The following is a 27,838-nucleotide window of genomic DNA, read 5'->3' on the forward strand; positions in this document are numbered from 1 at the left end:
TGGCTCATTAACTCAAGATCAATATTTTTACTTCTCTAATTTCTTCTCTCAATTCTCTCTTGACCAAAGAAATACAAACAACTGATTGTCTATTTACAGCTCTAGAAGGTGAAATGAGAATGATATATAATTAATTAAAATCTGCAGTTATTCATCAAGGACTTGCTTTTGTTTTGATTATTATGATCCCAGTTTGTCAAAATACTTTTAAAAAGGTAGTTTTATACACACAGGGAAGACTCAATTTAGTCAATTATAAATAAGACATTTATAGTTTGTCCTTTCAAAATCCTCTTTTACATTGTTTTGGGCAAGTCTTAAATACCTTTGCAAATAATTGCAATCAGGATTTCTCCAACTTTAATGCAAGGGTTTAGCATAAGGAATATGAAACAAATCTGATGTAATATATGTACTTTCTAAAACCTGATAGTACCATACTTCTGCTGTTCTTCTCTATACTTTGCTTAAATTTAATGCCTTTAAAGTGTAAGTTTCTTTTGATTATTTAAAAAGATTTCTTTTTTTCTTCTAATTATGGGAACTCATCGACCATTGAGTTGAAAGTCATCGGCAGCTGGGTGGTGAACTGGCCTTTTGCCCAGATCTCGGAGTAAGACTAATTTGCAAACTCTTTACAGAATGCAGCCCAGAGCCTCCTGCTTAGAAGATTCTGCTCTAATCAACCATTGATCATAAGAGATTGCCTTTATTGACCTGAAAGCAAGTTTTTTCATCTTCCTGCTAGCTGAGGCCCTTACTGAAAGTAGGTAGATAATATCCAAAGTGAATATGCCCGATAAAGAGGGCAGAGTCTTCCATTTCTCCCAAGTGACCTTCTGATTCTCCAGTGGACCTTCTATAATGACGTGCTATTAAGAATTTCTATCTCCACCCATCTCTTGACCCATTTCCCGCCACCTCTGGGGAACCTATGGTTAGCAAGACATCCCTTCTACAAATACACTTGGCAGATCACTTAGGAAACCGTAGTCAGGGTTTGTGGAACAGTGTGTGAGAATTCTCTTTGTGTCTGGAGATAGCTTGGAGTGAATGCAAGGCCATGTTTATCCCCCTGGATATAACATCAGAAAGTTGCAGATGGCTCTGAAGGCTGCTCCCTCTATGATTTACCTGCCTGTGGAGTTCGTAAGGTTTCCACTAGCGCTGACTCTTTGTGACACTTCTCAATTTACAGTGGCTCAGAGGCCACATTCATTGCTCCCAAAGGCAAAGTAGGGCAAACCGATACCTTTTTCACTCAGCAGGGTCAGCATTTATGGGACGTGCTCAGCCAGATTCTCAAAATTGCATCAGAGAATGAAGGTTTCTTTTATACTATCCTCTGTGAGATTAAAGGAGGTCATTTTAACAAACTACTTCCCCAAAGTCCCTGTTTTGAATTACTGGAGAGAAACCGTACTATCTGGGGTCCTGGATCACTTACCAAATATCAGAGAAATGGCTCAAAGTCTGTTTTGAGAAATACACTGTCCAACTATATTGCCTTTCCTTCAGTGAAAGAGATTTATCAAGGGTCAATTTGGCTACAGACACATCTGTTTTTGTTAAAATGCCTTTGGCTATTAAGTTATCCTTAATAACTTTTGGTAAGGTCTAAGCAATTTGTAATAGTATTAATGGAAAAATCATGATTCTTTATAGCATTTTTCTCATCCATTTTATCTAAATGGCTAGAAGTGAGGATTTGCATAATTTTATCTGTTTTTTTCCCTCCCATTTTTGTCAGGATCTGAGTTTTATATAGAAGGCATAAATTTGTCATTGAAGTTTGTTAAAATAGTATTTTGACTCTGCAGATATAGTTCCATGTTTTCAACTTCTTTTAATGTTGAAATTTCTTTTAAAATATTGACTGTTAGGAACTTAGAGGAGCAGAAACATCACCTTGGACAATACTAAATTTTTTTATTTTTGGTTGGTGACTTGTCCTTTAATATTCAACAGGGGTTTATCTATGTAGTCAAAGCTATGGTTTTTCCAGTAGTCATGTACAGATGTGAGAGTTGGACCATAAAGAAGGCTGAGCACTGAAAAAATTGATGCTTTCAAATTGTAGTGCTGGAGAAAACTCTTGAGAGTCCCTTAGACAGCAAAGAGATCAAACCGGTCAATCCTAAAGAAAATTAATCCTGAATATTCATTGAAAGGATGGATGCTGAAGCTGAAGCTCCAGTACTTTGGCCACATGTTGCAAAGAGCCAACTAATTAGAAAAGACCTTGATACTGGAAAGACTGAGGGCAGGGGGAGAAAGGAATGACAGAGGATGAGATGGTTGGGTGGCATCACTGACTCAATGGACATGAGCTTGAGCAAACTCCAGGAGATAATGAAAGACAGGAAAGCCTGGCAGGCCGCACTCCATGAGGTTGCAAAGAGTCGGATATGACTTAACAACTGAACGACAGAGAATATCTGTGTAGAGAACATAAGTGTCAGGGAAGTTGCTCAGTTGTGTCCAACTCTTTGCCATCCCATGGACTGTAGCCTACCAGGCTCCTCCATCCATGGAATTTTCCAGGCTAGAGTTCTGGAGTGGATTGCCATTTCCTTCTCCAGGGGATCTTCCCGAGCCAGGGATCGAACCCAGGTCCCCTCATTGCAGGCAAACGCTTTACCATCTGAGCTACCAGGGAAGTCCCTACTTGTAACCATCTCCCATACACTCCTGTAAATGTTATGGGCAGCAGTGATTCACATCAGCAGTCAGCACTGTTTAACCTTGCTTTAAAATTGTAATCTAGTTTCTTTAAAAAGATTCATTTGTATTTTTGTGTTGGCTCTATGTTTGCACAATTTCCAGGAAGATCTCAGTACATGAAAGGTGAACTGATTTTTTTCCTTTGGGGAAGTGGTCCATCCAGGAACCAAAGGAAGCTTATGGTTGTACTGCTAAAGTTGATTTAAAATATTAAAAGTCTCTGCAAAGACATTCGGGGAGAATTAAATGGCTAATGCTTTGATGCCAAGCAAATGTTGCAGGCGCTTCAGGTTTTCAGTATTGTACACACAGCCACACATACTAAAACCCATTTAGGGACAATATTGACCAAGATACTGTGAGCCCGACGCTCACGAATGTAGCTCTCACTCTCGTGGCATGAGCACACCCAGTCTTCAGGAAGGGGTGTGGACACTTTGCAGCACAGTGGCTTCATGCAGGAAACTTTCCCCTGGGTCACCTTCTTGGACAATAGGTTAATGGTAGCCATGCTGGTGCTGGGGTGTCCATTCTCTGCCATGCCTGATTCCCACCTTCCTCTCTGTAACCTCTCTGCAACTAAATACATAGAGAAACAGAGGGCTTCCCTGGTAGCTTAGCTGGTAAAGAATTCGCCTGCAATGCAAGAGACCCTGGTTCAATTCCTGGGTTGGGAAGATCCACTAGAGAAGGGATAGGCTACCCACTCCAGTATTCTTGACTTTCCTGGTGGCTCAGCTGGTAAAGAATCTGCTTGCAATGCAGGAGACCTGGGTTTGATCCCTGGGTTGGGAAGATCCCCTGGAGAAGGAAAAGGCTACCCATTCCAGTAGGCTTCTGCACTCTGGCCTGGAGAATTCCATGGAATGTATAATCCATGGGGTCACAAAGAGTTGGACACAACTGAGTGACTTTTGCTTTCAGAGAAACATAAGAAGGAGGCCAACCTGTATTTTCAAATACCTTTAAGGTAAAATAGTAGACTTCCCTGGTGACTCAGATGGTAAAGAATCTGCCTGCCAATGCAGGAGACCTAGGTTCAATCCCTGGCTCAGGAAAATCCCCTGGAGAAGGGAATGGCTACCCACTCCAGTATTCTTGCCTGGAGAATTCCTTGGACAGAGGAGCCTGGAGGACTACAGTCCATGGTGTCACAAAGAGTCAAACACAACTGAGCATTGTGATACACCATTTAATTCTCATGTAAGTAATATTTATCAACCACCCATCTTAAATTAAGCATTGGGATATAAAGATAATGAAAATGTAATCCCTGCTTTCAAGGTGCTCCCAGTCATGAGTGCCGTGCTGCTGCTGCTGCTAAGTCGCTTCAGTCGTGTCCAACTCCATGTGACCCCATAGACAGCAGCCCACCAGGCTCCGCCGTCCCTGGGATTCTCCAGGCAAGAACACTGGAGTGGGTTGCCATTTCCTTCTCCAATGTGTGAAAGTGAAGTCGCTCAGTCGTGTCCGACTCTTAGCGACCCCATGGACTGCAGCCCACCAGGCTCCTCCGTCCATGGGATTTTCCAGGCAAGAGTACTGGAGTGGGGTGCCATTGTCTTCTCCGATGAGTGCCATAGGCAGAGTTATAAAGACAGAATTGTAGTATAATGTAAGGAATTAGAAAATTAAACTGAAAAAAAAAATGTCCATTAGCTTGTTCATAGCTTTCTAGGTGTAACATCAAGTCCCAACCTGGTCTTTGACACTGCCCAGACTCTTTACTTCTCTGATGTGAGACTTAGAGCCAGTTTCTTCAGTGACATCATATTAGTAAAAACCACACCCAACAAAGAATAAGTAACAACACATACCTGATATTACCAGTGTGGTTCTCACTCAGGTAAAAGTATATCCATTCCTTCCCACGTCCTTAACTACCAAAAATAAGTGCAGATTTCTAGCAAGGAATATCTTGAACCCAGCTAGCCCCTTGACTTCACAGTGGTGCCTGTGGCAGTCACGTGAGAACACATGTGAGAGAGGAGGTCAGCAGAGATGCTGGGTCCCCGGTGCTGGCCTGCTGGAGAAAGGCAGCTGCAGTCATAAATGCATGGAGCCAGAAGTGACCTTAGCAGCCACCTTCTCCAACTTCCTTCCAAGAGAAATCTCTGGGGACATTCTGAATTCCAAATCAAGAAAAACTTGGAAGCCACGAACTCAGCTGGCTTACAGTTGTCATGGAATTTGAGGGCTATTTATTGCAAACAGAAACAGGAGCCACAGGTTGTAACTAGCCACTGCCTCGTCTTAAAGAGTCTGTGGACTGTTTCAGTCCTGTCTTTCTCCTACGTTTTTGGGTGTTCAGATCTTCTCATGGGCTCCCCTTCTCCATTACCAGCCCTCTGCTTGGTCCTTCTCTCCCTCTTACTCTTTCTCCCAGGCTTTATCCACTCCAGTAGCAGAGGCTGCTGGCCCTTCAGCCAAGATTTCTCCTTCCCTCAAACAAGGAGAATTGTTTCTGGGAAGCTGATGGCATTGAAACAGAGTCTTGCGCTTTTCTGGTCCAAAGTGGTTTAGAAGGGGCTGAACCTTCTTCACCCTCTCTTCTCCCACCTGCCACCTCACAAAATATTGAAGGCCCCGTTTCATGGCAGTTTTAAAGTTGAACTGCTGTAGGAAATAACTGGGCATTCTTGAGAATTGAACATGGAATGTGTACACAGGGAGAGGAAGTAACATTGCATTTGCCAGCACTGTATTCTAAGTGAAAAATGTAATGTCTTAAATAAAACTGTTTTTAAAATTGGCCAAAAAATTAGGGGGCTGCCCTGGCAGTCTAGTGGTTAAGAATCCATCTTGCAGTGTAGAGGACACAGGTTCAATCCCTAGTCCGGGAAGATCCCACATGTTGTGAGGCAGCTAAGCCTGTGAACCACAACTACTGAGCCCGTGCACCTAGGAGCCCATGCTTAGCAACAAGAGAAGCCACTGCAGTGAGAAGTCCGTGCGTTGCAACTAGGGAAAGCCCACATGCAGGAACGAAGCCCCAGTGAAGCCAAAAGTAAATAAATAAATCTAAAAAAAACCCCACACCCCAGTATCTCAGTGCTCAAGGCACTCTGGAAACCCCAGAGTGATGCATCATCAGGCTGGGTCCCTGAGGAACTACATAGAATTGATGCTTTCCTCATCCCCTCACACATCCTGACACCAATCAGGACTCCCACCTCAGTCTTTATATAGTGAGAAATAAATCTCTATTTGTCAAGCCATTGAGACGGCAGGATTTAGCTATTGTAACAGCTAGCATGACTCATCCATACGTTTACAAAGTCTTCATATTCAATACATGCAAATAGCCTCATGGGGCTAGACTTATTCCTAGGCTTCACACCTGCATCTCCAACTAGACATCTCCACTTGATGTTCCACAGGTCATCAAACTCGGGATGTCTAGAACTGAGCAAGTGATCCACCCCCTTCCGCACACCCTGATTGTTCCTGGTCCTCTTTCCTATAGTAGCAAATAGCATCTGTATGCATTCAGCCACCCAAGCTGGAAAGCTGGAAGTCACACGAGGCTCCTCCCTGTTTTTAATCTCCCGTATTAATCTCTCTTAAATATCTGTCCTGTTCATCTCCTTTCTCCCCTATTTTTTTCATTTTCTAACTATTAATTTTATATTGGAGTATAGCTGATTAACAGTGTTGTGATGGTTTCAGGTGCCCAGCAGAGCGACTCAGCCATGCATGTACTGGTCTCCATTCTCCCCCAGTTTTCTCTCTCCTCACTGTCTCTATCTTATCTGGCTTTGATAATTGTAGACTCACCCACCACTCCAGCCTGTCAGTGCTACCAGTAGAGGTATCTCTTTGAAATGCTTTTCAAAGGTGACTCTGAAAAGTCTGATTATGCCTCTCCCCTCCTAAAAACCATTCCGTGGCTCTTTCTGGCTTATAGGTTAAAAGTCTATTTCCTGCTTTGGCACCTAAGGCCAGTTTGTGGACCCACTTCTGCTTAACTATCTTTCTTCTCTCTCATCATTCTCCATTCACACCTATGTTCCACCCATAGCAAATGTCCCGAGGTTCCCCAAACATCCTTCCTCTCTGTGCTATGCATGTTTTAGTTCCCTCTACCCAGAGCATACCGCATTCCTCATGCCAATAGTCTTCATCTGACTACTTCCTTCTCATCTTTCAACCTCAGCTCAGAGATCATCTTCCCTGGGAATCTTCCACCTCCATACCCAGCCCTCAGATCTCACCTGTATCTTTCTTCCTCTCTTGCCTCATGCCCACTTTATAGAATTTGTCTCTGTGCCACTGGTAGCAAATCTAGGAGCTTTTGTACAATATCATTGTCCTCGCTTGATGCTATTTGGTAGTGACTCTTTAGCTCAGCTGGTAAAGAATCCGCCTGCAGCGCAGGAGACCCTGGTTCAATTCCTGGGTCAGGAAGATCTCCTGGAGAAGGGAATGGCTACCCACTCCCTAATCTGACTTAGAGAATTCCATGGACAGAGGAGCCTGGCAGGCTACCGACCATGGGGTCACAAAGAATCAGACATGACTGAGCGACTTTCACTTTCACTTTCACTTGTTCACACTTTGACAACAACCAACCTCAACCACACTGCCTGTAGTATGCCCTCAATGCATGTTGATGGGTTTAACCTGTATTGTCATCCACTCCTATCTGCATAAATGGATAAAATAATGCATATAAAGTGTGGAGGGCAATGCCCGGCATGTAATATCAGTATTAACAGAATAGTTACTGTTTATATTATTGTTGTTGTTTTTATAACTATGTTGTTGTTCAGTCACTAAGTCATGTCCGATTCTCTGTGACCCAGTGAAATGCAGCACTCCAGGCTGCCGTGTCCTTCACTATCTTCCGGAGTTCCCTTCAATTCATCATGTCCATTGAGTTGATGATGCTTTATAACTATTAGCAATAATTAATGCCTTTGACCATAACTGATTTTAAATCCCTACCAGTTTCTTCTTTTCTTTTTCTTTTGGTTCAAAATCAAAGCCATTTGTACTAACACAGAAGTTTGCTGCTAATGGCAATAAATCGAGCAAAGTGGGAGTCAAAGGATCTAGAATCCTGGGTTCAGGTCCCGCCATGACCACCAGCTGTGTGAGCCTGAACTAGTCATTCAGTCAGTCTGTGGCTTGTTCTGGCCATCTGTGACGCAAGGATAAAAATAGCTTCCTGGCCTACTTCAACAGAACAGTCTTAAGGAACAACCTAGATAATTAATGTAAAAGCATTTTTAATTCTAAAAAATGGATGCAGGTTAATTATTAGTGGTGTCTTTAATAGTACAAGTAATATTAATATAATGGTTTCTTTATTATTGTCATTCATCTATTTTACCATTATCACTTTCAGTTATTTTTATATTCCTTAATGAGCAGGCAACATACCCAAGTCATTCATATGTTCATGAGCAAGTTCTCATGTTTATTATCCAGAGTATCAAAACAATTGACTTGAGTTCTGAATGAAGTATCACCTCACAGACAGTATTGTTCTTAAGTGATACTATCTGTGAGTCTTTAAGTCTGTCTTTCTATCAAATTTTTCCCCTTCTTTTTTCATTCCACATGATAGCTATACTGGTTTTTGAGTGAATTATTGAATGAATGAACCTAAAGGATAGAGACAAAATCTTGAAGGCCCAATGTTTTATCGATTTCCTATTTGACTTCAAACTTGCCACTGTCGATGATGATGATGGTGATGGGCATGTTTGAGCTTTTATATGCCGGGGACTTCTCTAAGCCCCTCACATTCAATCCTCACAGTAACTTAGTCAAAAGAATACGTGAGCTTGACTCACTATGATGTAAACATCAGGAGCTACAGAATCTTTTATGTCTTGTCTGTCTTATTAACTTAACTCTAATGGACCAAAGCAGTGCCTGGCATATAGGAGGCACTCAAGAAATAATAGTTGAATGAAGTGATCTGCTGTTGAAACAACTTTTTGATCCTTAGGAATTCAGAGTTTTCTGAACATTTATGATTTGATTGTGATTTCTTATTATTGGCGGTAGTATCTTATTATTCTGAGCTTCCCAGATGGCTCAGGAATCTAGCTAAAGAATCTACCTACCAGTGCAGGAGACACATGTTCAATCTTGGGTCGGGAAGATCCCCTGGAGTAGGAATTAGCAACTTACTCTAGAAAATTCCATGGACAGAGGAGCCTGCTGGACTGCAGTCCACAGGGTCAGTGGGATATGACTGAGCACACACTCACATACACACACACAAAAAACTCTATTATTCTATTATTGAAATGATTAGCTCACTTTGTATAATGCTCTATAGTTTATAAAATACTTTCACATGTAATTTCATTTAATCTAAAGCAAACAATGACATGGTACTACTAGAAATGCTAAAATACAGTGTCTCTACATAATGGAAAATAAAATGTTGCAATGTTTATAAAACTGCTCTAGTTCAGTTTCTTCAATGAACAGTATGCTCTTAAATAAAAGATAATTAGGGCTTAAAATAAGGGATTATCATATAACAGATTTTTTTAATTGAATTAAGAAAATACTAGGATATATTTTCCCTGTTGGCTTAGAAACAGGGAATTCTCAATTAGAAATTTACTTAAAAGCATGAAGAGGCAGCTGCAAAGCTGGTTCTTACAGTGTTCGTGGTTCTAAAAAAAGAGTCACAAAGTATTTGAAATGAGGCAATAAAATTTCCTAGTATGTAATTAAAATCAGAACTGAAAAGATCTAAGAGAAACTTTGCTTGTGAAGAACCATGAGGATTTGCCTTAAACAGTGACTTGAGACAGTACCGTCCATGATCTGTTCAGCTCATTCCAATGAGGAAACAGTTCATATAAAATTCAGGAAGTGCTCAGCACTGTGGTGCTCAAGCAAGATTACATTTTGTAGAATTTTATAGTGTGTATTTAAATGAAAATTTAAAATATTATGATGTGTTAAAGGCCAAACAAAATTTTATAAACCAGAAGACAATAATCATTTGTATTTAAACCCTGGCATCTGTAGTTACCACCGGTTTTTAGTAGGTGAAGGGAATGCTCTCTTTAACTCTCAGACAAATTTGACTAGTCCATTTGTCATTCCAGTATCTTCAGCACTTGAAGTATTTCAATTTTTGTTCAACAATGTAACCTTTGGAGTTTTGCCTAGTAATGACTTCAGTGGTGCTGGCCTTCCAACAGATAAATTAAAATGGAAATGCATATTTTCTAATTATGCATCCAGCCCTGGTTGCCTGTTGGCAAGGGTGGCCACACTGAATATTAAATTCAGTCTGCACAAGAGCACAAGTCTATGTCACACCAAAGTTTCCCAAAGTCACTTTCTTAATCATGTGAAGGATAGCCAAGACTCCGATCAGTAGTATGTAGCTGTATACAATCAGAGGGAAAGCATTTAAACATCCCAGCATGGTATTTCCATTTAAATCTGATTACAGTGAAATAAAACTGTAGCCATTAAAGGTTTAGAAGAACTACAAATACAAGCCGTAAAAGAAGACAGATAGTAAATGAGGTAGTAAAACATTCCAGCGGGCCAAACAGTTTCCAGCACTCATTCAAGTCTTCCTGAAGCAGGCTGTGCAATTCACTACAGACCCAGAACCATTCCCTGAGCTCCACTTAAACCTGCAATTAACCTTTCACGCCTAATGAAGCTGTTTTCTTGGAAAATTAAAATATATAGTGGTGCCTGCTCTTACACAGACTTGGGAGGAGAGCATTTCAAAATGAATGACTTTTCTGAGGCTCTGTTCAAATGTAAAATGGAAGTGCGATGTCTGTACATAAAGCGAGAGTGTTCTTTCCAAGGCAATTTCATTTGATGTGCAGTATTTTATTCCTGTACTTATTAATTGTTCTGCATAATTGTAAAAAAAAACAAACACACATCAGTAATTTTATGATTAGATTGTTACTGCTGGCACCTACTAATACCATTTCACTTCCATTAGAAAAAGCTAACGTTTTACTCAAGATAACTAAATTCCTAATGTTTCTCCGTGGTGGTTTTTATCTCAAACTTAGTGGTCTTAGAAAGATATATTTACCATTTAAATTATTTACCTGGTACTCATTTCCATTGCTTTCTCTTTGGGGTGTGTCTGTACATGTTTACTGAGAAATGAAGTTCTTAAATTTAAGAGGAAAACATAGTTTTTTAATCCGAGGTCCTGAGTAAAGGCCTGATTTGGGTGCATCTTCTACATGTTCTAAATATCTCTGGTAGCTCTTGGCATGCGAACCAGTGACTACGAAGCAGTGCCAGTGTTCTGAAAGAAACATGCATGGCCCCAAAGAAGCCTGCTTTCCTCCCAGCTTGCTCCACCCTGGTGAACCAGGGCAGCCTTGCTGACGCTCCCCATTAGCAAGCACCAGTTCAGAATGCCAAGAGGCCATGGAAAATGGAATAGGAGATAGAAGATGGCACCTTCTCCCTTATAAGGTTGATAATTCATATTTTAAATAATCTAAATGTCATAGTATCTGGTATATAAGAACTAAAAGTGCAAAAAGGTAAAGCTTATAATAAATATTTAAACCTCAGCATATGTATTGAATCTCCTGGCATATTTTGATGTAAATTTTGCTAGCCTGTAGCATCTGTGCATCATCTTGACATGGTAAATGAAATTCCTTTAGACCACCAGTCTAAAATAATAAATTGTTCCCCAGTTAATTGTATTGCTTTGATAACAAGAAACTGTGCTAGGCCTAGAGAACACAATAAGTGGATTTCATCAGATGATTTGTGTGACTTTTTGAAAAATGATCTTCGCGAGTGACCCGATTTTAATGGAACATGGGGCGTGCGCCACTGCACAGCCTCCTGCCAGGAGGAAGTACTTTCTCCAGCGGCTCTCGGAGTGTGGGATCATCACCAGAAAAACCTCTCACTAGGAAAAAGTTCCTAGCGAAATCTAAACCAGGAGAAAGCATTTGCTTCAAAGACCGATACGGAGACCTAATTTCTAAGTTGCTTTGATTTTCTCGATGTACGTTTTCTTAACAATCCAGGAAAGAGCTCAAGCAGCCTTTATTTCCTCATTGCCAGTGTGACAATAAACCAAGACCAACCAAATTAGAAGCAAAGACAGCTCATTCAGAACTTGCTACCCAGTGAGGGAGTCATCCATCATTGCTTGTTTGCGCTGTGGCAGAGACGTGTTGTTCAGTTGTTAAATCACGTCTGACTCTTGGGCGACCCCACAGACTGTAGCGTGTCAGGCTTCCTCTGTCCATGGGATTTCACAGGCAAGAATACTAGAGTGGGTTGCCATTTCCTTCTCCAGGGGATCTTCCTGACCCAGGGATCGAATCTGGGATCGAATCTGCATCTCCTGCAATGCAGGCAGATTCTTTACCACTGAGCCGCTGGGGAAGCCCCGTGAAGACTTAAGAGCCCGGCAAATGTGTGGAAACATTCTATAATGGAAAAAAAGAGAGGCCTTCAAGTATGTGCTTCTTGGAGACTGTTGGCACCAGAGAGCTGGAAGGCTAGAGGCGGGCTAACCAGAAGTGGGACATCCTATGTGGTTGGTTGTGTGTTTAGTCACTCAGTCACATCCAGCTCTTTGCAACCGCAAGGATACCTGCCAGATTCCTCTGTCCATGGAATTCCCCAGGCAAGCATACTGGAGTGGGTTGCCATTCCCTTCTCCAGGGGATCTTCACGACCTGAGATCGAACTCAGGTTTTCTGCATTGCAGCCAGATTCTTCACCATATGAGCCACCAGGGAAGCCCACATGGTTGGTTAGGGATATATATTTACGTTTCTCCAGTAGGTCCTAAGTTGAAAACAGGATTACAAGAATTAGGGAAGCTGTCAGTCATTAATCAAGTCCTGACTTTTCAGGGCTCATTGTTACAGGGGTAATTGTTTGACACCCTGAATTGTTACTAAAGATAGCAGTCTGACTCCCGTAAGCCTGACATAGCAGATGGGGTTCTTGGGCCGGTGACTGCAGGTAAGAGGTTGGTTTCCTGTGCAGGTGGCTACAGCCTGTGGGCCCGAGTTCTGTTTTCATATATCATCTGGCCATTGTCTGTATCTTTAGTCTCTTACCAGCATATAACTGTTACATTTTCTGGGAGAAGGGAGGCAATATTTTCTTTCTTTAAAGAGCTACTGATTTGACTTCCTTTTCTCAATTAAGAAAAGTAGGTTCCTTACAATAAATATGCTGAAAGGTAATGACAGAAATTACTTTAATTTCTCTCTCTTTTTTGATGAGTCCTTCACACACTCATTAAATTTAAGACAATTTAAGAAGATAGGATTTTTGTCTCTCCAGTTTACTTTTGTGTCCAGGGCCTCCTCAGGTTGAAGGAGGACCTATCAATTATTGCAATTTTTAAAAGTTCTTCATATATGAGTGGGCTTCCCAGTGGCTGAGTGGTGACGAATCTGTCTACAATGCAGGAACCGTAGGAGACCTGAGTTCAATCCCTGAGTTGGAAAGATCCCGTGGAAGAAGCATGGCAACCCACTCCAGTATTCTTCCCTGGAGAATTCCAGGCAGAGGAGCCTGGCAGGCTGCTGTCCAAAGGGTCGCAAAGAGTCAGACACGACTGAGGCAACTTAGCACCAGGCTGCTGTCCAAAGGGTTGCAAAGAGTCGGACACGACTGAAGCAACTTAGCACACATACACACATGTATGAAAATATGAAGAAATGCAAACATAGTAATAAAAATGTACACTTAACACAAGGCACACACACATACATGCAATTATTATGATGATTGTGCTGTTTCTAATTAGATTACGGGATTTAAATGCAGAAGAACTCATGGTGTGCCACCAGTTGTGTGGTCCAGTGAAAAGACTCAAGCTTAAATTTGAATAAAAGCATCATTTGGCCCATTAAGAAGATAAGACCTGGGCAAATGGCCCTCTGAGTATCCTCTATGAGTATACATGGTGGTCACTCAAACATCACTGCCTGGAGGAAAGCACAGTTTCTTCAATACAAATTGCTGTTAATGTAGAATCTGAAAATGCAATTGGTTGTTCATTTTTCATAAGAAAGGATAAAAAGCTGTCAAATTAGAAACAAGCGTGATTTGTAATTTTAGTTTTAAATTAAGGACTGAAATATGGTCTATGACTGATTAGTTTCAACTGAATGTTTCTAAGCTTACAAATCATCAGTAAACCCAGACTTCTCATTCACATACCCCAAAATACACAGATCAGTCACAGTTTAGGATTAGCATAAAATTTCCTGTTTTGGCCACTTAAACTGTTTACTTCTCTCTTGGCCATGTATCTTCTGTTTGGAAAACAACGTTTGCAGCCACAAGTAAGTGGGAAAGTGTTATTTCTCAGGGCTCTTTGGACGAGGTCATGCAGGAGTTTAATGAATAACATGATTTCATATTTGGATGCTGTGATCATCAGAATTCGTGTAAGTGGTCTCTGTCCACATTAAAAAAGACATGTATTATTTTTCATATTTGGCTGTCTCTGGATAAGATGGTGCCAAGGATAAAATAACAGAAGGTTGTAAATTTTGACAGACGTGTGCCAGAATATCCTTGGAAACTTAATGCCTGTCTGAACAGAACTGTCGCTTAGCACAACCATGGTCTGTGGTTTTTTTTTTGTTTTGTTTTGTTTTTTAAATAATGTGCTTCAACTCCCTCTTTTAAAGAAATAACCAAATAATTATTTCTTACAGCAGAGTAAGTGGTTAAAACGTCCATTTTTTACACTTCGGAAGTTCATATGGGCTCTTCGTAGGTCACAAAAGCAGTTTTTACTTAAACTTTGAACCTGTGAGCTTGTGTTATCTCTAAGAAACTCAGGATAGTTATTTAATATCCTGAAAGAGTAGTTTATTTAGCAGCAACTCTTAAAAGGGAAATATGGAAGATTATCAGCCTAGCCAGTGATTAATTTTTTAATCCCTTCCCTCTATAACATCATTCATTTCTCCTTCTCCATAAATACCTTCTCTTCTGTTTTCACATGTACCTGAAACTCTGTTTTCCTTTAAAAAGTATATGTACTCAGACCATCACATGCATTCACCTAGATCTCATCTGACCCTGCTGCTTCCTCTCTGTACCAGCTTACTTACCTCTTTCCATTGACAAATGCCATCAACATAGAAGTAATATCTGTTGGCCACACTGCCTCTCACCTCATTACCTGCTGAATTGTCTGGCTTCCATCCTCAGCTAAGTACGGAAATGACTCCAGGATCACCAGAGTCTTCCTTGAGCAGATCCAAAGGCCTCTGTGGCGAGCCTCGCCTGCTGGCCCCTTGTGTACTTCATGCAGATGACATGAACCCCCTTTCCCTTGATTTCTACAGCACAGGGCTGTGCCGGAGACTAGTTGACCTTCTTAGAGTGCCCATTTCGCCTCGCTGGCATTCCTTTCTGTTCATAAATCTCTGGAGTTCTGTTCTTGCCACATCATATTTGAGACTTATCTAGTATACATTGACCCACAGGAATAAAATAATTCAACAACACCTCGCATAGCATGAGATTCCAATGTGAGGACCTCAAGATTAGCACATTGAGAAGATGTCTGTGAGAGCTCAGGGACTGGTTCAACTCAATTCAGAGTCAAGTCTCCAAGACCTTGCGGAAGGGAAATTGGTGACTTCTTGAAGCAAGCAGTCTCGTCTCATGTATTAGTATGGGGATTTGGCACATCTCATTTTATTCAAAAATTCTGTGGAAGTCGACAGAAACTAAAATGGTTCCTATATAGCTGTGAGAAACCAGGGTATGAGGGTGACCCAAGGCAAATGGGTCATGGTGGAGAGTTCTGACAAACCGTGGTCCACTGGAGAAGGGAATGGCAAACCACTTCAGTGTTCTTGCATTGAGAACCCCATGAATAGTATGAAAAGGCAAAAATTTAGGACACTGAAATATGAACTCCCCAGGTCAGTAGGTGCCAATATGCTACTGGAGAAGAATTGAGAAATAGCTCCAGAAAGAATGAAGAGACAGAGCCAAAGCAAAAACAATGCCCAGTTGTGGATGTGACTGGCGATGGAAGTAAAGTCCAGTGCTGTAAAGAACAATATGGTATAGGAACCTGGAATGTTAGGTCCATGAATCAAGGTAAATTAGAAGTGGTCAAACAGGGGAAGGCAAGAGTGAACATTGACATTTTAGGAATCAGTGAACTAAAATGGACTGGAATGGGCTAATTTAACTCACATGACCATTACATCTACTACTGTGGGCAAGAATCCCTTAGAAGAAATGGAGTAGCCATCATAGTCAACAAAAGAGTCTGAAATGCAGTACTTGGATGCAATCTCAAAAATGACAGAATGATCTCTGTTCATTTCTGAGGCAAACCATTCAATATCACAGTAATCCAAGTCTGTGCCCCGACCAGTAATGCTGAAGAAGCTGAAGTTGAACAGTTCTATGAAGACCTAAAAGACCTTGTAGAACAAACATCCAAAAAAGATGTCCTTTTCATTTTAGGGTACTGAAATGCAAAAATAGGAAGTCAAGAGATACCTGGAGTAACAGGCAAATTTGGCCTTAGAGTACAAAATGAAGCAGGGCAAAAGCTAATAGAGTTTTGCCAAGAGAATGCTCTGGTCATAGCAAACATCCTCTTCCCACAACACAAGAGAAGACTCTACACATGGACATCACCCGATGGTCAATACCAAAGTCATATTGATTATATTCTTTGCAGCCAAAGATGGAGAAGCTCTATACAGTCAGCAAAAACAGGACCGGGAGCTGACTGTGGCTCAGATCATGAATTCCTTACTGCAAAATTCAGACTTAAACTGAAGAAAGCAGGGAAAACCACTAGACCATTCAGGTATGACCTAAATCAAATCCTTTACAATGATACAGTGGAAGTGACAAATAGATTCAAGGGATTAGATCTGATAGAGTGCCTGAAGAACTATGGATGGAGGTTCGTGACATTGTACAGGAGGTAGTGATCAAGATATCCACAAGAAAAAGAAATGCAAAAGGGCAAAATGGTTGTCTGAGAAGGCCTTACAAATAGCTATGAAAAGAAGAGAAGTGAAAGGCAAAGGAGAAAATGCAAGTTCCATTTGAATGCAAGTTCCAAAAAATAGCAAGGAGAGATAAGAAAGTCTTCCTCAGTGATCAGTGCAATGAAATAGAGAAAACAATAGAATGGCAAAGGCTAGAGATCTCTTCAAGAAAATTAGAAATACCAAGGAAACGTTTCATGTAAAGATGGGCACAATAAAGGACAGAAATGGTATGGACCTAAAAGAATTAGAAGGTATTAAGAAGAGGTGGCAAGAATACACTGAAGAACTACACAAGAAAGATCTTCATGAACCAGATAACCATGATGGTGTGATCACTCACCTAGAGTCAGACATCCTGGAATGTGAAGTCAAGTGGGCCTTAGGAAGCATCACTTCAAACAAAGCTAGAGGAGGTGATGGAATTCCAGTTGAGCTACTTCGAATCCTAAAAGATGATGCTGTAAAAGTGCTGCACTCAATGTGCCAGCAGATTTGGAAAACTCAGCAGTAGCCACAGGACTGGAAAAGATCAGGTTTTTTACTACACAGTTGCACTCATCTCACATGCTAGCAAAGTAATGCTAAAAATTCTCCAAGCCAGGCTTCAACAGTATGTGAACTGTGAACTTCCGATGTTCAAGCTGGATTTAGAAAAGGCAGAGGAACCAGAGATCAAATTGCCAACATCCGCTGGATCATGGAAAAAGCAAGAGAGTTCCAGAAAAACATCTACTTCTGCTTTATTGATTATGCCAAAGCCTTTGATTGTGTAGATCACAGCAAACTGTGGAAAATGATCTTCAAGACATTGGAATACTAGACAACCTTACCTGCCTCCTGAGAAATCTATATGCAGGTCAAGAAGCAACAGTTAGAACCGGACATGGAACAACGGACTGGTTCCAAATTGGGAAAGGAGTATGTCAAGGCTATATATTGTCACCCAGCTTATTTAACTTATATGCAAAGTACATCATGCAAAATGCCGGGCTGGATGAAGCACAAGCTGGAATCAAGACTGCTGGGAGAAACATCAGTTACCTCAGATACACAGATGATACCATGCTTTATGGCAGAACGTGAAGAGGAACTAAAGAGCCTCTTGATGAAAGTAAAAGAGGAGAGTGAAAAAGTTGGCTTAAAACTCAACATTCAAAAAACTAAGATCATGGCATCTGGTTCCATCATTTCATGTCAAGTAGATGGGGAAACAATGGAAACAGTGAGAGACTTTATTTTCTTAGGCTCCAGAATCACTGCAGATGGTGACTGCAGCCATGAAATTAAAAGATGCTTGCTCCTTGGAAGAAAAGCTATCACCAACCTAGACAACATATTAAAAAGCAGAGACATTACTTTGCTGACAAAAGTCCATCTAGTCAAGGCTATGGTTTTTTCAGTAGTCATGTATGGATGTGAGAGTTGGACTATAAAGAAAGCTGAGCACTGAAGAATTGATGCTTTTGAACTGTGGTGTTGGAGAAGACTCTTGAGAGTCTCTTGGACTGCAAGGAGATCCAACCAGTCCATCCTAAAGGAAATCAGTCCTGAATATTCATTGGAAGGACTGATGTTGAAGCTGAAACTCCAATTATTTGGCCACCTGATGTGAAGAACTCACTCATTGGAAAAGACCCTGATGCTGGGAAAGATTGAAGGCAGGAGGAGAAGGGGATGGCAGAGGATGAGATGGTTCGATGGCATCACCCACTCGATGGACATGAGTTTGAGCAAGCTCGGGGAGTTGGTGATGAACAGGGAAGTCTGGCATGCTGCAGTCCATGGGGTCACAAAGAGTCAGACACAACTGAGCGACTGAACTGAACCGAACTGAAACCAGGGCATTGGATGCAGCCATTGCTTGTATAAATTTAGGAAAGGCTTTACTATTTCTGTACATATTAACACATGTTCCTGTCAATCAGTGGACAAAACAATATTCTTCATTACCTTTGATAGCTAGAGATCCACTTTCATGTAGATATTCAATTGATAATACTAATGATCTTTTTCTCATTTTAAGACATTTATTCACAAAATTTCTACAAGTTGTCTTTCTTCTATGTGCATTTCACAGCTCTATCCCTAGGGTACTTTCTTACCTCTTAAAAGCAATGTAAGAGAATGAAAAGACAGACAACAGTCTGGGAGACAATATTTACTAAACCTGTATCTGAAAAAGGACTGGTATCCAAAATGTAAAAGAAATCTCTTAAAATTCAACAATAAGAAAACAAACAAGAAAATTAAAAATAGACAAAAGGTCTGAATGGATACCTCACTAAAGAAATATGTGCATATGACAAATGAGTATAGGAAAAGATGCTCAATATCATATGTTATTGCTTCTGCTTTCTGTTTAGCTGCCAAGTTGTCTCCAAGTCTTGTGACTGTATGGACAAACTATAGTACCTCAATACAATGGAATATTATTTAGCAATAAAAGAAATGGGTCATCAAGCCAAAAAGAGATATGGTGGAACTTAAAGGAATATTGCTAAGTGAAACAAGACAATCTGAAAAGGCTACATACTGTATGATTCCAACTATATGACATTCTGGAAAATGCAAAGCTATAGAGATATTTGAAAAAAAGATCAGTGGTTACCAGAAGCACAGGGTAAGGGGAATGATAAACTGGTAAAGCCCAGGAAATTTTTAGGGCAATGAAACTATTTTGTATGATGCTTTCACAGTGAGTGTATGACAATATGCGTTTATCAAAACCCATAGAACTTTGTGTATAGCCCAAAATGTGATCCCTAATGTAAACTATAGAGTTTAGTTAATAATCATGTATCAATATTGGTTCAACATTTCTGTAAACCTAAAACTACTCTAATTAAAAAAAAACAACAATATGCTGACTTTTGTTATACACACACACACACACACACACACACACACAACCAATAGTAACACTGAAAGTTCCTGATACTTTTAGAACACACTTGTGTTTGGACATAGAAACAAAGGTATGGAGTCATATCCACACTGATCGTGGGGTTTTGTCACACAGCAATTTGCTTGTCCAAAGTCAGAGTCAGTTAATTTTGTTAGGTCCTTGCTCTTCTTCATGTATACAGTTCATATGTCCGAGGTTAGAAATACTGTAAAATGTAATAAAGAATGTATTTATGCATATAACTGTATCACTCGGCTGTATAGCAGTAATTATTACAGTGTTGTAAGTCAACTGTGTTTCAATTGAAAAAAAGTAAAACAAGATATAAGTAAAGGGTAAACCACTTGACAACTTCCAGTAAACAGCTTACATGTTTGATCGCTGAATATAAAACAATACTAGGCCACCACTGTTGAAATCCCCAAAATGTCTAACCAAACGTTTACCTGCCTTTTCCTCTTCTTCCAGGCCTTGCAATTGCCAGTGCCCTAATAGATATTTCACAGCAGAAGCCTTCAGATAGTAAAGACAAAACTTCAGGAGTCCGAAATCGAAAACACCACCTCTCAACGCGTCAAGGAACTTGTGTCTGAGAAACAGAAACTGCTCCTGTAGATTCTGTCATGTTTGACTCTGTAAATGGCTTCCATTAAAGGCTGGTCCAAGGCCTCAGTTTTCACGGAGACAAATCTCTGTATGGTCCCAGGGCCCAAACACAGTTCCCTCTGAAAGGGGAATGACCCGAGTGGCCAAAGAATGTTCATGAGTTTTATAAAATTTATAGTATTGATGGTCACAGGTGATAAAGTTAGTTTTTACAGCTATCTTAGGCTTATCATAGATAACATTAAAGTACTCTGGAAAAAAAAGATGTATATTGTTTCTTAATGCAGATGAAAAATATGTAATTCATATAAACCAAACTGTTTATATCCCAGGACTTTAAAGAAAGACATTTTATAATGCCTGAGTGATGAGAATTGTACAGTTTTTGCCTCCTAAGCAAACTTATGTCACTTGTATATGAACAGGAAATGAACAAACTGCAATGGCTTTAAATACTATTTTATCTCCTTGTAAATGTAAAAGCAAGATTTTGATTTAGTAGGATGTAGGTAAATGTATTTAAATATTTCACAGGACCGTATCATGTCCAAACTCAGTTTTCAAATGTGATTCTTTTTCACCTAACTGGAATGCAGACCAAAATGAATCCATCTGGCTAGATGGTATTGTGCAACTTCACAGGAGGTTTATTAGAATTCTGAGTGACGAGGACATTGCTGTCGTCCATGCCAACTGCCTAACTCATTATCAGAGCTGATAGAGCATGGAAAAGCTGGTCCAGCAATCAATTTTTCCCCTCCTTCCCAAACCAGCCTCCAATGCCACAAACCTGAAGAGAGCTGAAATAGTTATTTTACAGTATGCAAGCTTCTGCTCTAATATGGTAATTTTTTTAATGGCCTCAGAATCATTGGATCAGACCTCAGTGATCCATCTGCATTTTTATAAGAATGGATCACGTTCGTTTGGCCCTCCTCTCCTAGCTGCTAGATTTTATCTACCTTTTACAAACGCTGTGAAAAGCATTTTAGAGTCAAAACCCCCTCTAAGTCATAATATGACCCAGGTTTCTTCCTGCCAACTGTTTTCACTTAGAATCCAAGTAGAGAAGAGCATTTGCTGGCAAGCATCTACAGTATTCCTATTTCTAACACGAGCACATTGGTGTCATGAAAGTCTCCAATTTGAGAAATAAAATAAGTTTGTCACTGCCCGCATTCAGCATATTCTTAATGATTCAAACATCTGAATTATGGCAGAAAGGGAAGACGGTTTAAGACAGCTTTCACACTGGAACGTAGAATCACGCGTGTCCTAATTTTTGCCAGCCGTCCACTAGAACTCAGTAGATGAACAGAGCTTGTTTGGAACTGCAACTTCTTAACTTCAAGGTGACTACAGAATATATGAAGACAGCAGTGACAAGAGACACATCCAAAGCTGCTCTGTGCAATAGAGTTTTGTTCAGTATGAAAGTCATTTAAATATAATTGATGTTTAGTACGCTCTATGTACTTACCACATTCTTTGGATTTCTGGAAGATAATGACACTTTACTGTTTACAGCTAATGCATAGTTACTTGCATGCTCTGGTTGTACAGTAGCAGAATATGACCCTATTGTGATATTAAATGTTTATTTCACAATGCCACTTTTACATAGCCAGCTTAATTTGATGAGGATCAAATGTGATGTATCGCAGGAATGATCATAAATATGTAGTTGCATCATATATAAGATTGCTAGGTTGCGTCTAACCACGACTATGTCATTGTTTTGATGATTAGGCATTTATGAATTATAGTATATATTCCTTATGTTGGCATGATAATTTTGCTATTTTCCAGGCATTAAAAGTTAGACTAATTCTTAGATCAATTTAATCTATAGCCTATGGGGTTTGGGTAGGGATAGGAAGTGGAGCTGTTTGTTTTTAACCTCCCTATGAAATTTTCTTTCAAAAAAAAGAAAGAAATTGAGCGAAGTTTGTAAATGTCTCCTGAAAACAATCAAGCAATTTTATTAGCTTTCTGGGGGAGCCCTTTAAATGTTGATTTTTTTCTCATGGAAAAATAGATTGACAAAACTGATGAATACAAAAGTAGAATCATGTAAAAATAAAATGATTGCCCAGTTTGCTTAATACTCTGTAACAATTATAATGAAAGCATATATAACAAAGAGACAGAAATATACAGAGTTGAATGTAAAATCTATTTCAGCTGTGTTTTTAGAGAGGCTAAACAAATGGAATTACTGTGAAAGAACTGTCAAGCCTCACTCATCTCAAATCTCAGAGTTCTTAAAATTTGTAAATCTGAATTTTAGACAATTATGGGACATAATGCAATGTTAGGTTAAAGTCATATACTCGATGTTTCTGGGCCAAATATGGCTAACTCTGTGACTAAATTATGCAATATCTTCTCAACTTTCCAAAGCTTTTTACTGGCAAGAAAATACTTTACCCTATGTGAAATAGATTGAAAAGACCTTGGGGATAATCGCTTTGAATCTGTATCATTTTCTTTTTTCCCCACATCCCAAACACTTTTAATCTGGAAGCTTCCTTTGAAAAAAAAAAAGAAAGAAAGAAACCACAAGTATACGCAGATACCGTTCAAGAAGTTAGGCATTAAATGACTGATTCTCTTGAAAATTTACCTTAATGGAACTCAGTGCATTTCCGTTTAGAATGACTTTGAAAAATTCTTTAACTTTTAGGATTTCTTATTCCACCCAAGATGAAAAGCTTTGGTAAATAGAATGAAAAGTTTTAGTTAAAAAAAATTTTTTTAATCATTTTAATAGTGGAAAATTAGAGATTTCTTGTTAAAGAGGATGCACATGCTCACAGATTAAATAATACATTTGAAGAGGACTGAGATTTTCATAATTGCTTTTAAACAAAAATTTATTTAGTGAGACACATAGAAGGAAAATGTATGCCATATACTATGGTGTTATGTTCAGTAGGAAAACTACAAATAGAGTATATTTCGACCTGTAATCGATCCTTACTGTGCTTCCCAATATCTCCTTTTCTTTGGGTTACAGGAAGGCAGCAGTGACTACATGGCTTTTTGCTGCTGCAGGGTCACTTAGAGTGCAGACCGGTGGTTGGGCCCGAGAACAGATGTTGCAACCAGCTTTGAGCTGTGCGATGCTGGCACGTTTTACCCTTTCGAAGCCTCAGACTTACCATCTGTGTGGGGAAGCTACCGTACTCACCTTGCAGAGCTGTTGTGAACCTACAAGACAGTGGACATATTAAACACAAAGCTTCCACAATGGGCCCTCAGTGCAGTATATGTAGCTGGTTTTTAACAATCGTGGGGCCATTCTTTTTCTACCAATTGTTTTATAAATTCATCTCTTAATTTTTCATTCCTATTTTCACCATCTGTAAAAGCCACGTAGGTGTTTGCAAATGAAGATTTCATAAAAACCTCGAGTCAGTTCCTATATTTCTAGACTATAGAGATTCCTAAAAAAATCTATTTGGATATTTGGGTCAATATCAGCTTTGACTCTTTCAAAATATATAGTTTTAGTAAAGCATTTTTTAAATGATTGCTTGGTGACATTTAGACAGGAACATCGATTGTCACTTTCATGTTCAAATTTGGCAAGAAGGGATCGGTCCTTACATTTGGTTGTCATACGTGATACATCTTTGTGGCACTGAACATAAAACTATGATTTGAAAAGTGTTTCATATAAAATGTTTTAAAAAATTAAAACTGATCAAATGAATGAATTCTACCTGCTTTAAAAAAAAATCAACTTTCCAAAGCCTCTTTGCTAAAATAGGTGTGAGTTTACTTAGATGAGTTTGGAACTTGATCATGTGAACTTCCTGGGTCAGTGCACATTCCTGCCTCTGCCTGTAGAGATTAAGGTACAGAAGGACTGGATTGGACCCTGGAGATTCATATGCTTAATAAGCAAGCACCTCAGTGATTCTTAGGATTAGGCAAATTAAGGATACATTGCACTAGGCCAAAGAGCTGCCTTTATTTACAGTTAGAAGAATTCCTTTAAATAATGAAGTCATCATTCTAAGTCAAAATGCTTTAAATAATTTTTCAAGGAATACAAGCCATCTGGTTGGTGTTACAGCAGTGTTTTCGTTATAGTGTACATGTAACATTTTAGTTGTATCAAATTTTTTAAATTAAGAATTAGAACCATCTCAGTATATATGTATACAGGTATGCATGCCAGTGTTGAAACAGATTGTGTAAAAGTTCAAACCTGCTTTAAAAAGCCAACATTTTATGATATAGTATGCTATTCATCAGGAGTTTAATTGCTGAAATAAAAACATTGGATCTTCCAACCCCCATTGCCAATGCAGTTTTGTTATATATATATTTTACCTCCCCAAGATCATCTAGGAAAAAGCACTCAACCAAAGGAGAAGTTTATCTGCCATCTATGACTTGGTTATAAAATTGGGTTATTGAATTCCACATTCAAAATATATTTCTCTCTCCTTCACCTGATTTTTGTTGGCCTTTTATACATGTTCTCTTTGGGTTTGTTTTTTTAATAGATTTTTTTGGATGTGGATCATTTTAAAGTCTTTATTGAATTTGTTACAATATTGCCTCTGTTTTACATTTTGGTTTTTTTGGCCACGGGTCATATGGGATCTCAGCTCCCTGACCAGGGATCAAACCAGAACACCCTGCATTTGAAGGTGAAGTCCTAACCGCTGGACCACCAGGGAAGTTTCCCTCCATGTTCTCTTTGAATTGCAAGCTGAACACTTCAACTGTTCCTGAGAATGGACGCCTAAGTGGCCAAGATTCCAGCCCAAACTGAGGATCTCTGTCCAAACCATGTGTTCTGTGTTTACATAAGTTGTTCTTGTTGTTCTTTAGTCACTTATTCGTGCCCGACTCTTTTGCGACCTCATGGACTGTAGCTTGCCAGGCTCCTCTGTCCATGGGATTTTCCAGGCAAGAATACTGGAGCACCTGGGTGGCCATTTCCTTCTCCAGGGGATCTTCCCTGACTCAGGCATGAAACCTGTGTCTCCTGCATTGGCAGGTGAGTTCTTTATCACTGAGCCACCAAGGAGGCAGTGAAAGTCCTCTTTCTGACTCTGGTGCAGTCGTGGCATAGCTGAGGAGTTTTCTAAGAAAAGTCTGCTTGTTCTTTGGCGAGTTTTGGGTTTCATCCCCACGTTGCCCTCTGTGGCCTGGCCCATGTCTGTGTCACTGCTCTTGTGGGCCTTAGTCTGGCGTTATTAAGAAGGGAGTAGCCAAGACAGATCCAAACGCCTCTCTTCTCTCCAACCCCACAGGAGGACCAAGTATCTCTGACTCTTCTTGTGCTCAGGGGCTCAGGCAAACCCTCTGTCTCCTGACCTAAGGCCGAACCCTGAGGGTGGCCCTGCTAGTGCTCTGGGGGATAACATGGCAGACCCTTTCTCCCAGGCAGCCCAACTCCACACATCCCAGAGGTCAGGTCAGGGAAGGGGACCACTCTGCCCTGAAAAACATGCCCAGCCTGCTAGCATGCCCCAGAAAAGAGAGTTTGGGGGGGGCGGGCCTCAGAGGAAGATGTGTCTGAAGCACGTAGCACTTAGAGTTGAACCCTGGCTCCTCTTACAACAAAAAGCAGCAACTTCTCTGAACGTCTGAGCCTGGAGCATCCTCCTCTTCCGTTTCTTGATGGTGGATCAGTGCTTGTTGGAAGATTTGAGGATTTCAATTCAACACTTATTTTTCTCTGCCCTGAGAGATTTCCTCTGGGAAGTCACCTGTAAGTGGCTGGAGTGAGGGGCTGGCATTCTTTCAGCTCAAACTCACAGTGCTTTCTGATGAACATGCAACCCCATCTCCAATTTCTAATGCATTCTTCTTGTTTAGCATCAGGGTGCCTGGCACAGCTACAACCACCAAGAAGTATTGTTGACCTTTACTTTCTCCAGGTGCTCAAATGAAAACAGCAAGTATTATTATTTTGCCTCCTAAATGTGAAAGTACATTGTATTTTGGATGAGCTTCTAGAAACTGCACCCCCCTCCTCCACTCTGACCTGTCTGCCTTCCAGGGATCCCACCCTTTGATGAGGAAATAATTGTGCCCTGCTTGACTGGTTGTGCAGCAGCCCTGAGTGAACAAGAAACTGAACCCCTCGAAGACCCCTCCAGATATGCTGTGTTCTACTCATCCATCCAAAGGTTTGACCAGTTTTATTTTTGGCAGAAGTGAAATTTTCACTTAGGCAAGACAGCAGTTTAAGCACCATCCTCTTTAAACCAGCTATGAGCATGGTCAGATAGGAGAGCTCACTCTAGAAAATCCGCCTTGGGAGATGGCATTACTGAGCAAATTCTTGAAACAATTCTTTGTGCCTCTTTAGCCCCTGTTGCTGAAAGATTCCTTAAATGTTGTGCTTTTCAGTGATGTATAGGTTGTGTTAGAATAGGTCTTGTATGGGATATATTTGAGTTTTAGTGTGAGCTCAAATGCCAATTCTTTTAATGTCTTGGATCAATTGTCTAAACTATTCCTAAGTAACCTAGGATAAAAAATGCTCATCTGTCTTACCTAGGTGTTGTGATGGGTTTATGTTGTTGTTGAAATAGGAAGTAGATCAGAGTTTGATGTTTTATCCATATACTATGAGAAGATTCAAAGTTAAATTCAGAGAATCATGTGTAACAATTCATGCGAAGAGTTGACTCATTGGAAAAGACTCTGATGCTGGGAGGGATTGGGGGCAGGAGGAGAAGGGGACGACAGAGGATGAGATGGCTGGATGACATCACTGACTCGATGGACATGAGTCTGAGTGAACTCCAGGAGTTGGTGATGGACAGGGAGGCCTGGTGTGCTGCGATTCATGGGGTCGCAAAGAGTCGGACACAACTGAGCGACTGAACTTAACTGAAAGGGCATATATGTGCCAGAGTTCCCAAATAACCAAATTATAATAGAAACCAATGGTATATATTACCTGGTAATTCAGAGTTGTGCTTTTCAGGATTTTTAAAGTATTTATTACATTCTGCAAATATTTTCTCAACTTTAGAGGGTAATTTTACAGCAAATACCAACAGATTGTTTTTCTTTCCCATCATCACACATCTTTCCGACCCTTCATCAACTAGTCAGCTTGTTTCCCCCTGTAGCAGACTAGCACTCTCATATCTCTATCAATGCTTAAAAAAATAAATAACATAAAATAGGTCTTGAACATCTTTGTTCCCTTGTGACAATGCACATTGGCAGTGGTAATCTTTTCCTTTAGATCAGCTTGTTTGAAATACGACGGTACTTAAAAGGAAGGCCGGCTGGAAGGACACCAATAAAAATACCAGCTCAGCTTAAAACAATTTGATTTCAACCTAAAATGAATTACCTTGCAGCACAAATAGATAATGGCAAACGGGATATCCTACTTATCAGGACTATTCCCTGCGGAGAGTTAGAACTCCAGGTTCATTTGAAGCTCATTGCCCTGTGAGGATAGAGAATATGGTCTTCTGAACATTTATGTGCAGATGAACTAGTTGGAAGAGGAAACAAACTCTGAGTACGCAACATCCAGCCCTTGCTGATTCCTGAAGTGACAGCTCCAATTTGACCTTCAACGTTGCAAAAGTGCAATGGGATGACT

The 27,838-nt window shown here is 40.2% G+C and overlaps 1 protein-coding gene across 1 annotated transcript in view; it reads left to right on the forward strand.

The window, feature by feature from the left end:
- Window positions 1-24,542, forward strand: part of ATRNL1 (attractin like 1) — an 802,696-nt gene extending 778,154 nt beyond the window's left edge. The window contains exon 29 of the mRNA XM_055559801.1: window positions 20,101-24,542. Within this exon, the coding sequence (XP_055415776.1) occupies window positions 20,101-20,225 (125 nt within the window). The 3' untranslated portion in view covers window positions 20,226-24,542. The remainder of the gene's footprint in view (window positions 1-20,100) is intronic.
- The last annotated feature ends 3,296 nt before the right edge of the window (window positions 24,543-27,838 follow it).

Source organism: Bubalus kerabau, chromosome 22 (assembly GCF_029407905.1).
Source record: "Bubalus kerabau isolate K-KA32 ecotype Philippines breed swamp buffalo chromosome 22, PCC_UOA_SB_1v2, whole genome shotgun sequence".
Classification (NCBI taxonomy): Eukaryota; Metazoa; Chordata; class Mammalia; order Artiodactyla; family Bovidae; genus Bubalus; species Bubalus kerabau.